Source organism: Watersipora subatra, chromosome 4 (genome assembly GCF_963576615.1).
Source record: "Watersipora subatra chromosome 4, tzWatSuba1.1, whole genome shotgun sequence".
Taxonomy (NCBI): Eukaryota; Metazoa; Bryozoa; class Gymnolaemata; order Cheilostomatida; family Watersiporidae; genus Watersipora; species Watersipora subatra.
In genome coordinates this window covers 19,610,772-19,628,266 of record NC_088711.1, presented here as the reverse complement: position 1 = coordinate 19,628,266, position 17,495 = coordinate 19,610,772, and the positions used below count along the sequence as shown (strand labels likewise).

Here is a 17,495-nt window from a genome sequence, read left to right as displayed (position 1 = left end):
TATAAAGATCATTTTCAACAGATTTCCAGAGCTCTACAGCTACACAAAATACAGCAACATACATAATGCAGTTGATGGACCAGAGCGACAAACATACTAAAATTTGTTTCGCAGATTTTGAAAGCATCAAACAGTACGCACATCTTAGAGAAGGTACAAGCACAAATTTTAACATACAAACTCTCTTAGTAAAGAATAGAGAGGTAAAGTAAACCTTACAAAAATGTTTGATTTCCCTAAAAGTGGTCTAGACAAACTGTCTAATTCTGTAATTGTAATACACAACTAAATCATAAGAAATTGCAGTGAATAAAAATGTCGATAGGCGAATCAACAACCAAACGTGCACAATCTGCAAGGTAAATTGCACAAAGCATACTAGTGGCTGTAAAAAAGTGAAAACTGACGACAAGTTTAAGAGCTCTTTGACAATCATTTCCACAACATGATTTGTGTAAAGTAAAACTATCATTTTAGCCTTTAAAATGCATTTCAAGACAAATTCGGAAAACGTATCTAGTCTAGGTAAAACATAATCCCAAAAACTCGCTCAGCCAAAGAATCAAACAGCCAAGCGATTATCAAAACTAGGAAGAAAAATTGCTAAAGTGTTTTTTGCACTGAAATGAATTTAGTATTACAAAAACCCATTTTTATTTTCGTCGTATGCTGCCAGAATACGCGAAATTTAGGTTTCAATAACTAGTATTGGCATTAAAAAACCACCAAAATTCATTGTATTCGAAGTATAATATCGTTAAAATATTATAACAATCACCAAATATTATTACATACATGTAATACATTTGGCTTTTCGTTGAGGGGATTCACCGAAATGTTCCAAAGTTGTTCTACGACGAGCAATTGACATGGAGTTGTTGTTGTTGAAAAAACATTGACCAATATTGCAACTCGCCTTTAAACGCATTGCAGCAATTAAAAAGAATAAATATATGGGCAGGTCGTAGACTGGTCTTGCACATTGGCTAATATTTCGATAAAACGGGGAGTGGCATCTGCTAGTTCCATCAAATAATAAAGTTAACACCGTACTTATAAAACATACTACAAAGCTTTGCTTACTGCATACTGAAACAGTAAAAAAGATACAGAAATCGCAACAAAATACTACTCACGCTACTTCTCGAAAGCATTTTAAGAAAATTACATTGACTCTCACCAGTGTTTTCGTTAAAAGGATATCTCAACTGGCTGCGCTAAACTGGCCAAGTTCCACTAATGCTTAAAAACGCTTTTAAAATCCGCTTGTTTTTTGAACTAATAGTTAGATATCTGAGATTCCCACTGCCTGAATGTTATAAATTGTTCGCTGTCTGACGAATTTACTTCAACATTTAGATGACTGGTTTTGGGAGTTGTCCATGAAGTGAGAACTGAAAAATAGCTAAAATGAAACAAAGTTGATAAAATAATATGTAGAACTATTATTTAAATATACAATAAACAAACACAAAATAAAAATGTAAAACAAATTGTATTAATGTTACACAATGATTTGATGTTTTGAGGCTAGTTAGTCTTTTCTATGGATGTTCATTGCTGGGGGAGGTTAACGAAACCCAACAGCTTTATTAACCCTAGTTCCTAAAATCGAAAAAGGCACGCAGACGTAAAAGAGAACAGTCAGCTGCGATAGTTGTAAATGGTCTAGTTCAGTCCTTTTTATGAGAGTGCTTATTTGAGTTAAGGGATACGTCGGACCAGTGGTTCAATTTGCTTGAAAGACATTTTTCGATTTTATTTTTAGCTAAAAAATTCCTCTACTGCCATGGTAGCATTCTATCACAGATGCCACCTATTTTTAATTAATTTTACATTTTGCCACTAAATATTATAGATGTTCTATACGTATGTTTATAAGATGTACATTTAGTTAAATAGAGTAAAATGTGCATAAGGACCAGAAAGAGGCCAAAGTGTTGACTCAGGATTACCACCTTGTTTATGATAAAGATCGTAATTAACATCGCGAACAAGTCAAACAAAGGGGCTGCGATTGTTGCCCACTTGACCGCATCAGATTTTAGTCTTCAAGGTTTTGTGATTGGAAATGTTGGGTCTGTATGGAGGGCAGTATGATAAAAGTGTGTGCTTCTGCTGCAAATCTCATAATTAAAGGGTACGATAGCTATCAAGTAATGCCAACACAGTTATTAGAGCTTTGTCCTTCAAAACTTTCCGGTGTCAAATGGGCACCTCATAGCATTAAAATAAAATCATAGAAAACAAAAAAGAAGGCTTCTAGCAATGCAAATTATGTGATTTAACACATTAGTGCCCAACAGCAAGGTTTGTGACCTACAGAGTTTTCACATAAATGGGCCAGGGCTTTCAGATATTGTGGTAGTATATATGCTATTAGATTAGTTAGTACTGATGCAAGTTTTGAAGTAGGCTCGTTTTCTTTATAAGCCTCACCAAATACCAAAATTTCATATAATCACTCTCATATTAGCACATAGGCCTACCATAGAAAGTTACTTTATGGAAATCTCGGTAACATTAGTTTATGATTAAATTTCAAGTATATCGAAGAATCATGTTACTTTCAAGCCATTGTAATCAGCTACTATACTTGAGATGGCAAGTTGCAGAAAATGCATGAATGTCCGCATTTAGCAAATGTTGATTTCAGTGCATGGAACTGCTCGAATCTGTTATGAATCTTACAGATCGCGGAAACTGCAAGATCAAGTTACTAAACAAAATTAATGCCATTGAAGGATATTACATGCGAGTATTGGATAATGTTGATGCAGAGAATATGCAGTTGTCAACTGTAAATTGAAGGCATATTAAAAAGCAATATTCAATGGCCTAGTTGATTGTAATTAGAGTGATAAAGAAGGGAGTATTGATTTCAACTCATTGCTTGCATCTGTTCAGTACACATTGATTCTTTTTCTGACCAAGAAATAATAATAGAAATGATAATAAACAATAAGAATCTATATATATATATATATCTCAAAGTTTGTGTGATTCTGTGTGTCTAGCTATAGGTATTAAAATCTTGGAATGAAGAATCCATAGCACAGAAAATTTAATCTCGGAACCTCCCGTTCCCCAGGCGATTGATTGGGCAATATGAGCAGATTTTTGTGAAAATACACAATGTGACTTTGCATTACGCAGCATGATTAAAGCTTACTCGCATGGCTCTTATTAGTAAGTTTAGCAATAGGTTACTAGCTTACTCAAATCAGCCATTGGCAATATACCAGGCTAATGGCAAGTGGCAGGCAACTACATTACCTGTCACTGTTTATAAGCTGATTTTATAAATACCTGTGCAACACTGGGCGTTCCACTATTAAGTAAAAAAATAACATAAGTTTTGCAAATTTTTTTGTTAAATGTTGCTGGCATATTATATACAGTGAAACATGGATAACTCGCCCTCGGATATAGCGAACACATGGTTAATTCGAATGGATTTGCTTGGTCCGTTCCCACGCAATGATAAATGGCTCTATATAACTCGACCTCGACACCGTTAATTCGAACAGTTTTTTTGCCGAATTCACAAACGTGGTTTCCGCTCAATTTATTTCGAAAGAGTTTCCACTAGTCGCGGAGCTGAGACTACACTGCTTTCTTAACGAAAGCGCTTTTAGTACGCGTATAGTGTACGTATAATTTCCCCCGTACCGTATAATAGAACCGAAAAAGAAATCGTATAAAAATGATTAATAGGGTCGCTAAGACGTTTGCTTAGTTACGGCCAAGCTATAAACGTTAGAAGGTATTGGCGATAAAAATTTAATAAAGATAGACACAGAATGCAAAATACATGTACATATTGTAACAGCGATTATATGCGGATACATAAAGATAAAATGTCACAAATAGGCTCGTGGCTTGGCGCCCACTACAACAGACATCCACTTTACGATGGCATCACGCAAGCAAAGAAAAGCGTGGAAACCTTCTGACAAACTTAAAGTACTCGAGGAAATCGAAGCAGGACAAAAGCTATCAGCATTATCAAGAAGAGAAAATCTTCCAAAAAGTACAGTGTCAACATGGATTAAACAAAAAGAAAGAATAAGATCGTTATGTGACCAAAATTCATCAAGACTAAGAGATCGTTCAACGTCGCACGATGATTTGGATGGTGTATTATTGACTTGGTTTAGACAAGTGCGTAGTGAAGGCGTACCTATCGATGGGCCAATTTTGTTAGAAAAGGCTAACAAGTTTTTGCAGGATTTAGGAAAGGATACTACTGTTTCTCGCGGTTGGATCGACAGGTGGAAGAAAAGGCATTCTATTGGCAGTCAGATAGTTGTTGGAGAGTCAGCTGCAGTAAATGTTGGAGAAGTGGAAAAGTGGAAAAAAGAGGTGCTTACTCCATTACTTCAAACGTACACTTATGATAACATATTCAATATGGACGAAACCGGGTTGTTTTACAAGCTCATGGTCGACAAAACGTTGCACTTTAAAGGGGAGAAGTGTAGTGGAGGGAAGTTGTCAAAAGAAAGACTGACTGTGGCACTTTGCGCTAATATGTCGGGCACCGAGAAGGAAGTTCCTATTGTAATAGGAAAGTTCAAAAATCCCCGCTGTTTTAAAAATGTTACTAACCTTCCATGTCAATATTACCACAATAAGAAGGCTTGGATGGTGAGTGACATCTTTCAAACATGGGTAAGAGATTTTGATCGCCGGATGACCAGAAAATACAGGAAAGTGCTTCTCATCATTGACAACTGTCCAGCACACCCAACTTTGAATGGGCTTATGTCAATCAGGCTTCTATTTACACCAGCCAATACCACAAGCGTGCTGCAACCTATGGACCAAGGAATCATTCGAACTTTTAAATCTTACTATCGTCAGCAAGTTTTGCAATTCACTGTTGATTACATTGACACTCATGGAAAGAAGCCAGATGCTTCTATCAATGTTTTGCAAGCAATAAGCTGGGTGCACAGAGCATGGAGCCGTGTCACAAAAGAAACGATTGCCAACTGTTTTCACCACGGGTTTGGTCATACCAACCTTGATCAAACAGATGCGACTTTAACTGCTGATGATAATGAAGAAGGTGACACGGTGAGAAATCTAAATCTTCTACTACACACCATAGATTCTACATCAAATGTGACAGCAAGTAAGTAATCTTGAAATAGCCAATGCTGTTACATTATTATGAACTCGACCCAATAAAGGGCTAAATTTATGACTGTCTAAGGTGCCTAACAAATGTTTTAAAAATAGTGTTACTTTAGCTTAAATTCAAGTTTGGTTTTGCAGATGAGCTTTTAGTGGTTGATGCAGACATTACTGTTGCTGAGCATTTGAGTGATGCAGAGATTGTGCAGTCCGTGACATATTGTGGTACTCTCGATGAGTCCGATAGAGAGGATGAGGCTGAGATTGTTGAACCTGATCCACCTACCTTGGCTGATGCAAACAACGCTTTAGATGTCTTAAGACGTTTTATAGATACGAGAGAGTGCAAGGACTATAATAACTGTTTAAAATCTATTTCTACAATAAGTCACACTGTTGATCTTTGTCAAAAAAATACCTTGTCACAGAAAACACTCGATAAGTTTTTTAAATGAAACAACTGATCAGATGTAAAGCATGCTTTTTTGCATTGGTCATAAATGTTTACTTATGTCCAGTTTTAAAAATTATCAGAAAGAGTAGATATTTTTCTATTGGGTTGAAATTTGTTTGCAGTTTTAGGTGATGTGACTGAAAAGACGTTTTAAGATTAAAATTGGCAAAATTGATCTCGAGTAAAACACTACGAAGAAAAACTGTCTTCTGAGCATTTTAACCGCGATTAAGTTTTGCCAATTTTAATCTGAAAAAGTTCTGGCAGTCACATCACCTAAAACAACACACGAATCTCAAATGTATAAAAATATCTATACTTTCTGATAAATACTTTAAAACTCTACATCAGATGCCCTTTAACTTACAACAAACAACCTAAACTTTAGTTTTATATATACATGTAGTTTGTATATGTATCTACTGATAAATACATTCACTTGTGACTGTGCTCTGATAACTTGAACGCTCTGATAACTCAAACACTTTCGCTCGGTCCCGTGAAGTTTGAGTTATCCATGTTTCACTGTATATAATACTTGCAATATATTTATGTGGCCTACATTATGTTTTAGTTTACTTGAACTAATTATTTTAAAAAAAATCCTATTTGACCCAGTGGGTGTCACATAAATAGTTGATATCACTGTTGTTAACAAGTCTACCAAATTTATTTTGTGCCATTGTTCCTCAACAGATTTAGCTACAAGTTTTGAGGTGATTCATATATCACTTATTTACTATATATACATGTATTTATATATGTATATATTTATGTGTATATATACATGTATACTGTAAAACCTCTATTTGAACGCCACCTCCAATTGACTGTCATCCTGAGAGAAGGGTTGAAAAATAAACCGTCACTCACCAATTGAACGCCACCTTCATTTGTCCACTTGCCATTTTGACATTTGATCTTTATGAGCCCATAATATCAACTGATCAGGAGAAAAGTGTCCACCAAATCGTCTTAATAATGGATCGCTTATATCAATAATAATTAATTCTCTCATACAATTCCAAAGCTTTTCATTTTTTCGTTAAAGCTTTGAAAGCAACACTGTAGCAATAATCAATAATAGTCTCAGGCTAGTAGTAATTCTCTGTTTAACGCGGTCTTTCTACTTCGAAGTAGCCTACATATATAAAAAACCGACTTAAATTTACGATGGTAGATTAACTTTCAAAGCAACGCTATAAAAATAATTACTGACTCAGGCTAATAGTAGTTCCTTGTTTAGTGCGGTCCTATTACTTCGAAGGACATGCGTATAAAAACCGACTCACAAAATTTGGACCGAAGGTTACGTTAAACCGAGCAAACTTTTACGCATTACATTAGCGCTAAATGCAGCGCGTGAAAGTTTTGCTCTGCCAACAAATTGTTTGGACGCTAATATCGATTAGTTCAGCACTGCAAAAGAAGAGTTGAGGTCAGAATACATTGTTCAAGGTATTGAACGACTAGAGGATTTTCGTTCCATCGAAAGCAACAATCAGAAAGTAGCTATCTGAGCAAACGATGGAAATATTTTTGCTTTAAAAACGTTAATTTTTGTTTCTGCATGTAATATAAGTATGATTCGTTTATGTCACATAAATATGTTCGTGAATGTATAGTTGTATCATTTGATAGATTATTATTGTATAACTTCTAAATACGCAGATTTATATCATGTTATTTAATAGCATCCTTGCGGCTATTTTAACACGGCCCACAATGAACCGATGCTCATAATTCCACTTCTATTCCACATAAAAAGCTAGTTTTGGCTGCAAACTGTAGCAAACATATCAAAGAGTACAATAAGATTTTATTGAACAGTGTTAAATATATATATGAAATAAAAATATGTCTTCAAATTTAGAATGAAATAAAAATTGAAAATGCCAACAAATTGCAAGGAAGGACGCAGACAATAAATATCATCTCAGGCCAATTGCTAGCAATAGATATCAACTGGTAGGGATACATTTATTTCTCTATGTGCATTTATTAAGAGATTTTTGACAAGGCAAAGATAAGTTACTAGATTTATTGCATCCCAAAGGTTTAATATTGCTCTACCGGAAAAAGAGAGCAAAATATAGGTGACATTCGCTTTGCCTGTAATAGGGCTAAATTTATCTTTCAAAATTTCTGACGAGCCATTTGAAAAATTGACCGTCAGCCTATATCTGAACGCCGCCTCCAAATGATCCAGTTGAGCCAGTTGTAAATTGACGTTGAATTTGTGCGTTCCCCATCAACTTATTGTAATATTACCACAATCAGAGTCTATAAAACCAGTGAAATTTATCAGAAAAGGAGACATGTTGTCAATGCAAACTAATAATATTGCAGTTATTACAGCCAACAAGTTAAAAAATTGATTCTAGCTTTTTCTTTTTGTATAACCAAAGGAGTGAGTTTGGAAAGATCTCAGAACGGATTAAGCATTTTACACGTGTTTTACTGTTCGTATAAAGTTAATTCCCTATAACGTAAAATTTTCTGGAACAGATTATTTACATTGTAGGAGTGGCTACTGTATATATACTAGCTGTGCTCTCCAGCGTTGCCCGAGTGTTAAAAATCAGCTTATAAACAACTAGCTGTATTACCCGCCTACAGGAACAGATTCACGCGCAGCATAAGGTTTATTGAGAGTTGTCTTTCATACTGTATAACAACTCCAAATATGCAGTCTACTGAAATGGTTGCCCTGATGTATTATTATGTAAATTGTCTACTGAAATTGTTGCCCTGAATATGCATACACATATTACATGACAATAATGTTGGGGAGAATAATGGAAATCAGCAATGTGTTTTACAGCTAGATGCGTGTAAAATCTAGTAAATATTCTAGATTCATGTGTCTAGATTCATGCGTCCATCCATACCCGTCTATATTTGCAGTTGACGATCACGCACTTCTGCCGCCGAGCCCCCGCCTTGGCTGACCAGTTTTTACCCGCCGAGCAGTTGACAATCGCACTCTTGCACTCGCCTCACAATCAATCGCTTCACACTCACAATCAATCGGCCCGCACCCGCCTCGCACTCACCTTGCAATCGATCGCCTCGCAACCAATGGCCTCGCACTTGCAAACAATCGCCTCGCACTCGCAACCAATCGCCTTGCACTCGCAATCAATCGCCTGGCACTCAATCGCTTCGCAATCAATCGCCTCGCACTTGCCAACTCATTCATCCGGAAAGCCACGCCTGGATACTCTCGCTGCGCTCGGGGTGGAAAGCTCTCCTGCGCATCCCCGGGTGACGCCACGGCCCCAAACCGCTAGCTGCATTACCCATCCACGGGAACAGATTCATGTACAGCAAGTAGTTTATCGAGAGTTGTCTTTCATACTGTAAAACAACTCCAAATATACAGTCTACTGAAATTTTTTGCCCTGATCACACTATGCATACACATATGCAGTCATATATGTCAATAATGTTGGGGAGAACAATGGAAATCTGCAATACGTTTTACAGCTAGTCTACAATGCATCAGTCTCAAACTACTCAAATCAGCGTTGCCCTATTTGTGTCCAGAGAACTGATAATGAAATTGACATTGCTAGGCAAACTGAAGTTCTTCAAACTGGCAGTATTGAAAAGTTTTGCATCTTCTAAAAAATTATACAAAATATTTTGTTATCGCCAGCATTTATTGAATGGAGACTACATGCTTAGAATACTAATCCTAGCTCACCAGTTTTTTGTCTATAGCCTGTGTTTTGACATGGTATATACAAACAGTGATGAGGTTGTGTCGATAAAATTTATATGTATAACAGTACAGACAGTATGATGTCAAGGCAGATACAGCATTAGCACCTTACAATAATAAAACATAACACCAACATGATAGCCTTTTTATGAGATACAATAAGGATAACGAATGCATGAAAATATATTTATACTAAAAGATATGTTAGAAAATGCTGCATGTGGTATAGCAGAACATGAAGAACATAGCATGACATAACAATAACACAATGTTAGTTCAGCGCAACACTTGCAGATAGACAACATTTTTTGTTTTTCTGTCGGGTGTATGAACAAACAGTTTTCGGCTTGTGCCTACTTTTTAGCAGGCGATGTACAGCTGGTCATGGCTAAAGCAGGGTGACAGTAAGTCGATACCGGCTGCTCTCTTTCTTTTCACCATCGCCTATCGCAACCCTCGGAGTACTCGTGCAAGTTCTGTAGTAGTAAGTTACAGTAGGCCTACTCGTAGCTGGAAAATAATTAGTAACTCAGCTGCTGAAGGACATGAACTTGTCCAACTATCACAAAAAGTGGCAAATCCAACGTTATTAAGTAGTTGAGGTGTGGCGATTCATAGGCAATACAACATTGAATAAAACGTACTAACCTTTTCGATGTAGAAATTTAGTAGGTAAAACGCTGTAGCAGTACCCGTGCAAGTTCTGTAGTAGCTGTAGTTCTGTAGTACTCGTAGCTGTAAAAAAGCAAAAGTAACTCAAAAGGAAATGAACATGTTTACTATCACAAACAGTGGCAAATCCAACGTTTTCAACCCTTTCACCGAAGTAGACCCATTTATGCGTTTTCTATGCTCGACCGCCGTAGACACATTTTTGCGACTTTCCAGCAATTTCTAGTAACTGAATTTTATTATTCGTTGATAACATAACCAACGATCTTTAAGACTTTTATGGTAGTGACAGTGTTGTCCTAAGATTTCTCTATAAAATTAGCCTAAAGTTTAATATTTTAATCTTTGTTTGGGGATTTCCAACTTAAAGACGAACATTTTTGTGTAAGTTCATCAAAGGCGTCCGAATTAAAAAACAAATAACTACTTATGTTGATGACATTATAGCCGATTCAGATTTTTGTGATTACACAGATAATTAAAATAGCAATAGCAGCACTGACTCTGATGGCGATGAAAGTAATGGTTTTGTAAGAATAAGGAACATTGTAGAAGATTGTTTTGCTTTGTAGCTTCACATCGCTTTATCAATGCACAAAGTATAGATACAACGAATTTTTTGTATAGCAGTGCTTGTTAACATGTTGGCAAAATGAAATATATAACCAAAACAAACTTTCTAGATGGAGTTTGAAATTGAAAAAAGATTGTATACATATTAAGCAATATCGGCAAAATGGCTGGCAGTAGGCCGATAGCTAAATTTATACATGGACGCAAGTGAAAGGGTTATGTAGTGGAAGTGTGGCAATTCATAGACAATACAACATTGAATAAGAAATACTTACCTTTTTTTATGTAGAAATTTAGTAGGTGAGAACTGCGTTTTTCCAGTGACCGCAAGAAACCAACATTTGCGTGACCTCGGTACACGTTGGCAGTAAATATTAATCGTATGTAAATTACTATTCATTAATTTATTTTATTTAACGATTAGTACATTTGTATAACTGTATAGGCACCTTTGTATAGGCCGCAGAATTCAGGACGGTGCTTTTTAACACGGCAGCAACTTTGCTGTTTCAAACGCACCAGTGTCGTTGGGCACTGTAAAGGGGCGCGCTAACCAGAGATGACATGATTTTTGTGTAAAAACGTTGAATAGGTTATGTATAGAGGCGTGTACTAACCGGAGATTCCCGTTAATGCGCCCTAGATACCTAGTAGCGGGTAATAGTCCAAAAAGTACGGTACTCTATAAGGCGGACACTCAATCACATACACACGCAGACAACGATTGCCGTTTATATAGTAGATGAGAAGTAATGAGAGTTGCCTGCCACTTGCTATTAGCCTGGCAGATGGCGAATGGAAAATTTTAGTAAGCGAACTAATGACAATAACTTACTTACACAATCACCCTGCGTGGTATGCAAAACTGTTGGGTATGTGCTCATATATAGCGACATATATTGGCAAGCCAAAAACTGATTCTCCGTGGCCTATTTAGTAGGGCGTCGAACTTGAAAACGGTAGGGTCGAAGATTAAATTTTCTGTATGGATTCTTTATTTCAAGATTTTAATAGCTATAGCCGTAATGCAGACACACGACATACAGACATAAAACATACTTTGAGAAATATCTATATAGATATACTACAAAAATGTCGCGAAGCTTATATATATATATATATATATATATATATATATATATATATATATATAGCCACAATAGAAGCTCTAGAATCTGCCAAATAGCAGCTAGTAGCACTCTCGGCACGACTGAAGCGGTACACCAAAGAGCGGGATAACAAGAGAATGAACAAACTGTTCATCAATAATCCATCTAGAGTGTATTCCCAGTTCAAAGGTGAACTGCAGAGGCCAATGTCTGAGCCTCCCCGATCTAGCACTTCAAAGTTCTGGAAAGACATCTGGGAGAAAGAGACTACTCATAACACCACTGCAAATTGGCTGAAGAGGCTTAAAGAGAGCCATCAACACACTGTGGCCCAGCAAGGACTCACCATCAGCAAAGAGGACATCAAGTGCAGAGTGCAGCGTATGAAGAACTGGGCAGCACCTGGCCATGACATGATTCAAGCCTTCTGGTTAAAGAAGTTGACATCACTTCACACTAGAATGGCTAAGCAGATGGAATGCCTAATAGAACAAGGTGACCATCCAGAATGGCTGACCAAAGGACGAACTGTACTTCTGATAAAAGATCCAAAGCAGGGGCCGATTCCTAAAAGCTATGGACCAATAACGTGTTTGCCCACCACTTAGAAACTGCTCTCAGGAATAGTTGCAGACAAACTGGAAGAGCACATGAGTCACTATATGACCAGTGCTCAGAAAGGAATTGGGCGCAACACCCGAGGAACTAAACATCAGTTACTGGTGGATCGGACGGTCTGTCAAGACAGCAGGAGAAGGCAAACCAATCTTGCCATGGCTTGGATTGACTACAAAAAGGCCTATGTCTCAATTCCCCATAGTTGGATACTTGAGTGCCTCAGTATGTACAATTTTCACCCTGCTCTTGTGGCATTCATCAAGATGTCAATGACCAAATGGAAGACAGAACTGGAGGCTAATGGCAAAAAGCTGGCGAGTGTACAAATTAAGCGAGGCATCTATCAAGGTGACTCCTTATCACCGCTCTCTTCTGCATATGCCTAAACCCTCTAAGCAATATGCTGGAGGAGAAGCAATATGGGTACCAGTTTAAGAGTGGCACCAAGATAAACCACCTCTTCTACATGGATGACATCAAGCTGTATGCTAACAAAGAAAGGGACATTGATTCGCTAATACACCTCACTCAGGTATACAGCAAGGACATCGGAATGACCTTCGGTATTGAGAAATGTGGAAGGCTAATTCTTAAGAAAGGCCATTCTATGCTCACAGATGGCCTAAGAATGCCAAATGGTACCATCAAAGATATAGAAGAAGGGTACAAGTACTTGGGGATTATGCTGGAGGAGACTCAATATGGGTACCAGTTTAAGAGTGGCACCAAGATAAACCACCTCTTCTACATGGATGACATCAAGCTGTACGCTAACAAAGAAAGGGACATTGATTCGCTAATACACCTCACTCAGGTATACAGCAAGGACATCGGAATGACCTTCGGTATTGAGAAATGTGGAAGGCTAATTCTTAAGAAAGGCCATTCTATGCTCACAGATGGCCTAAGAATGCCAAATGGTACCATCAAAGATATAGAAGAAGGGTACAAGTACTTGGGGATTATGCAAAGCAACATCAACCACGAAGCCGAGGTACGTCACAAAGCCATTACCGAATACAAGAAACGCCTTCGGCAGGTCTTACGGAGCCAGCTCAATGCCAAGAACCAAGTCATGGCAGTAAATACCTACGCACTGCCAGTAATAAGATATCCAGCAGGCATAATAAAGTGGACTGAGGAAGCCATCAAAGAAACAGATATAGCAACTCGTAAACTGCTGACCATGCATGGAGCACTCCACCCAAAATCTGATACTACTAGATTGTATCTTGATAGGAAAGATGGCGGTAGGGGACTCAAAAGTGTACAGCAGACAGTGAAAGAGGAGGAGCAAAGCATCAAAGCATATGCAGCCTCCATGGCCATCTCAGATAAGTTGCTAGCTGAATTTCAATCCGCTGCTCTTACAACGGACCTATGATGATGAGGAAATTGACTGGCACACGAAACCTCTTCATGGTGCTTACCACCAACAAATATCTAAGGTTGGCGATCTTCACCAGACATATATGTGGCTGAACAAAGGAAACCTAACGGCCAATACAGAGTCGCTAATCATGGCAGCCCAGGAGCAAGTGCTCCCAACAAGGCAACTCCAAACGAAAATCTATCACACTAGAGACGATCCTAGATGCAGACTGTGCAAAGATGCACATGAGACGATCCAACACATCATCAGTGGATGCAAGCAGCTAGCAGGGAACGCATACACTGAGCGGCATAATCATGTCGCAGGTGTTGTGTATAGAAGTCTATGTGATGAGTATGGCCTTAATAAACCACAACACTGGTGGGAAGCTCCTGGTAAGGTCAATGAAAATGACCGGGCTAAGATCCTCTGAGACTTCTACATCCAAACTGACAAGCATGTCCTGGCAAACCAACCAGATATAGTGGTGGTAGACAAGGAGAACAAGAGGGCTACTATAATAGATATAGCAGTACCCAATGACTACAATATAGCCAGCAAAGAAAAAGAAAAGGTAGAGAAATATCTCCCTCTTAAAGAAATTGAAAAATGCTGGAATGTAAGAACAACTGTAATCCCAGTAGTCATTGGGGCACTGGGCGCAATAACACCGGCGCATAAAATGTGGCTTGCCCAAATACCAACAGCAATCAACTCAGGTGAGTTGCAGAACAGTGCGCTATTGGGAACAGCTAAGATCTTGAGGCGAGTGCTCAAACTCCCAGGTCTCTGGTAGGAGACCCGAGTTAGAGCAGAATTTACCACCCATACGGGGTGTCCATGGTGAGGAAACAATTTTTTATATTAGGTGAATGCCCGGCGCTGTACGAGTATTAAAAAACAGCTTATAAACAGTGGCAAGATAGGTAGTTGCCTGCCATTAGCCTGGCACATTGCCAATGACTAATTTGAGTAAGATACTATCTGTATTGCTAAACTTACTAATAATAGATGTGAGAGCAAGCCTTAGTGACGTGAAGCACAGAGTGCGATGCGTATTTTAACTGACAACGATTCATATCGCCTAATGAATTAATTACATCTTGGATAGCTTAATTGGTTAGGTTATTGCCTGGTGAATGGGAAGTTCCAAGATCGAATCCAGCATGAAGCAAATGTTTCATTCCTAGATTGCAATAGCTGAACAGGCAGAATGACCGATTTTGAGATATATATATATATATATATATATATAACAAACAATATATACCGTATATTGTTTCGTGACCATAGTTTACCCAAGTAAATAGTAATGTCTTCTACCAGGGACTTAAGAGTTGGAACACTCACCTCAAGATCATAGCCATTCCCAATAAGGTGTGTTTCTGCAACCTGTGTCGATTGTTGTCGGTATTTGGCCCAGCCACATTTGATGTGCAGGTGTTATTGCACCCAATGCTCTAATGAATACAAAAATTACAGTTGCTCTTACATGCCAGCACTTATCAATCTCTTTCCCAAGAGAGAAAGGTTTCTCCACTTTTTCCTTTTCTTTGCAGGCTATGTTGTAGTCATTGGATATTGTTATATCTATTATAGTAGACTTTTTGTCCACCAAAACAATATCTGGCTGGGATGCCAAGATATGCCTGTCAGTCTGGGTGTAATGTCTCAAAATTAATCAGCACAGTTATTCTCATTGATCTTCTCTGAAGCTTCCCATCAGTGTTGGGGTTTATTAAGGCCATACTCATCACACAAACTTTTGCAAACTACACCTGCAATATAATATGCTGCTCAGCGCATGCATGTTTTGTTAACTGCTTGCATTCACTGATGATGTGTTGGATGGTCTCTGGTGCATCCAAGAAGTTTGCATTTAGGATCATTTCTAGCGGGATAGATCTGTTTTTTGGGGTTGCCTAGTTGGTAGCACTTGCGCCTGGGCTGCCATGATTAGTGACTCTGTATTAGCTTTTAGATCACCTTTGTTTGGCCATATATGTCTGGTGGAAGTCGCCAACCTCTGATAATTGTTGATGGTAGGCATCATGAGGAGGTTTGATGTGCCAGTCAATCATCAGTGTTCCTCATCATCAGTGTGTTGATTCATTGTCACTGCAATCAAGTGAAATTAAGCCAATAACTTATCTATGGTGGCTATTATAGAGTGCATAAGCTTTCATGCTGTTCTTCTTTCACTTTATGCTGTACACTTTTGAGCCCCTGCCTCCATCTTTCCTACAAAGATATAACCTAGCATGTCTGACTTTGGGTGGAGAGCTGTTTGCATAGTCAACAGCTTGCGCGTCGCTATGTCTGTTTCTTGGGTGGCTTCTTCAATCTACCTTATTGTGACTGCTTGATATCTTATTACCAGCAGAGCATAGATATTTATTGCTGCGACTTTGTTCGTGCTATTGAGCTGGCTTCGAAGGACTTGCCAAAACCATTTTTGCATTTGTTAATGGCTTTGTGACACACTTGGACTTCATGATTGATATTGCTTTGCATAATCCCCAAGTACTTGTACCTTTTTTCTATATCCTTGATGGTAGTATTTGTCATTTCTAGGCCATCTGCGTGTACAGTACGGCTTTTCTTGAGGATTAGACTTTCACATTTTTCAATACCAGATGAGTAAAGCATATTAGCGAATCAATATCCCTCTCCTTCCTCGCATACAGCTTGATGTCCTTTATGTATAAGAAACGGTTTATTTTGGTGCCACCCTAAAAAACTGGTACCTACATTGGTTCCTCTCCAAAATATTGCTTAGAGGGGTTAGACATATGCTGAAGTGCAGCGGTGATAAGGGGTCACCATGATAGATGTCACGCTTGATTTTGACACTCATCAGCTTTTCACCATTGGCCTCCCGTTCCATCTTCCACTGGGTCATCAACATGTTGATGAAAGCCACAAGGGCGGTTGGACATTTACACCCTTAGGCACTCAAGGATCCAACTAGGGAAGGTGAGTCATAGGCCATTTTGTAGTCAATCTAAGCTTAGCAAGATTGGTATCGTTCTCTTGCTGTCTTGGCAGACCATCTAATTTGCCTGCAACAAGTATTCGACTGCCCGGGTGTTGCGTCCAACTCCTTTCTGAGCATTGGTCATACTGGCACTCTATTTTTCAACCTTTCCTCTTTAGTAGCAATCAATTGGAGGTGGCGTTCAAATAGAGGCTAACGTTGTATTTTTTAAATGGTTCATCAGAATTTTGGGAAGATAAGTTGAGCCCTTTTACAGATGAAGCGAATGTCGCCTATATTTTTTATGGTGGAGTGATATTAAACCTTTTGGATGCAATAAATCTGCTAACCTTCATTCAACTTAAGGATCTAACTAACTCTAACTCAAAGATCTCTAAATAAAATATGCATAGGGAAGCCGAGAAATATCTGTACTAGTTGTTATCTGTTGCTTGCAACTAATCTGCGATGATATTATAGCCTTGCTTTGCAATTTGTTAAAGCTTTTAGTTTTTTCATTTAATTTTAAATTTGTAGACATATTTTTATTTTATATCTATATTTACCGATGTTGAATATAAGCTCATTGTACTCATTGATTAGTTTGCTACAGTTTGCAGCCAAAGCTAGCTTTTATGTGCAATAGAGGAAGAGTTATGTGCGTTGATCCATTGTAAGCCATGTTAAGATAACTGCAAGGATGCTATTAAATTATATGCTATACATCTGCTAATTCCTAAGTTATATAATGATACTTGATCTAATGCTACAAACATTCATATATATATATTCTTATATTTCTCATATATGAGTTTGTGTATGTGTATATGTACCGGAAAAGATTTGATCTC

General features: G+C 38.0%; 2 protein-coding genes across 2 annotated transcripts in view; one reads left to right on the top strand and one right to left on the bottom strand.

The window, feature by feature from the left end:
* LOC137393645 (rho-associated protein kinase 1-like) overlaps window positions 1-1,280 on the bottom strand; it is a 52,742-nt gene extending 51,462 nt beyond the window's left edge. The window contains exon 1 of the mRNA XM_068080284.1: window positions 1,181-1,280. The gene's annotated coding sequence lies outside the window, so the exon portion shown is untranslated. The remainder of the gene's footprint in view (window positions 1-1,180) is intronic.
* LOC137394010 (tigger transposable element-derived protein 6-like) lies at window positions 316-5,750 on the top strand. The gene is made up of 4 exons (XM_068080726.1): window positions 316-359; window positions 4,161-5,140; window positions 5,284-5,466; window positions 5,719-5,750. The coding sequence occupies exons 1-4, from the start codon at window positions 316-318 to the stop codon at window positions 5,748-5,750; spliced, it is 1,239 nt and encodes a 412-aa protein (XP_067936827.1).
* Window positions 5,751-17,495: the final 11,745 nt, after the last annotated feature.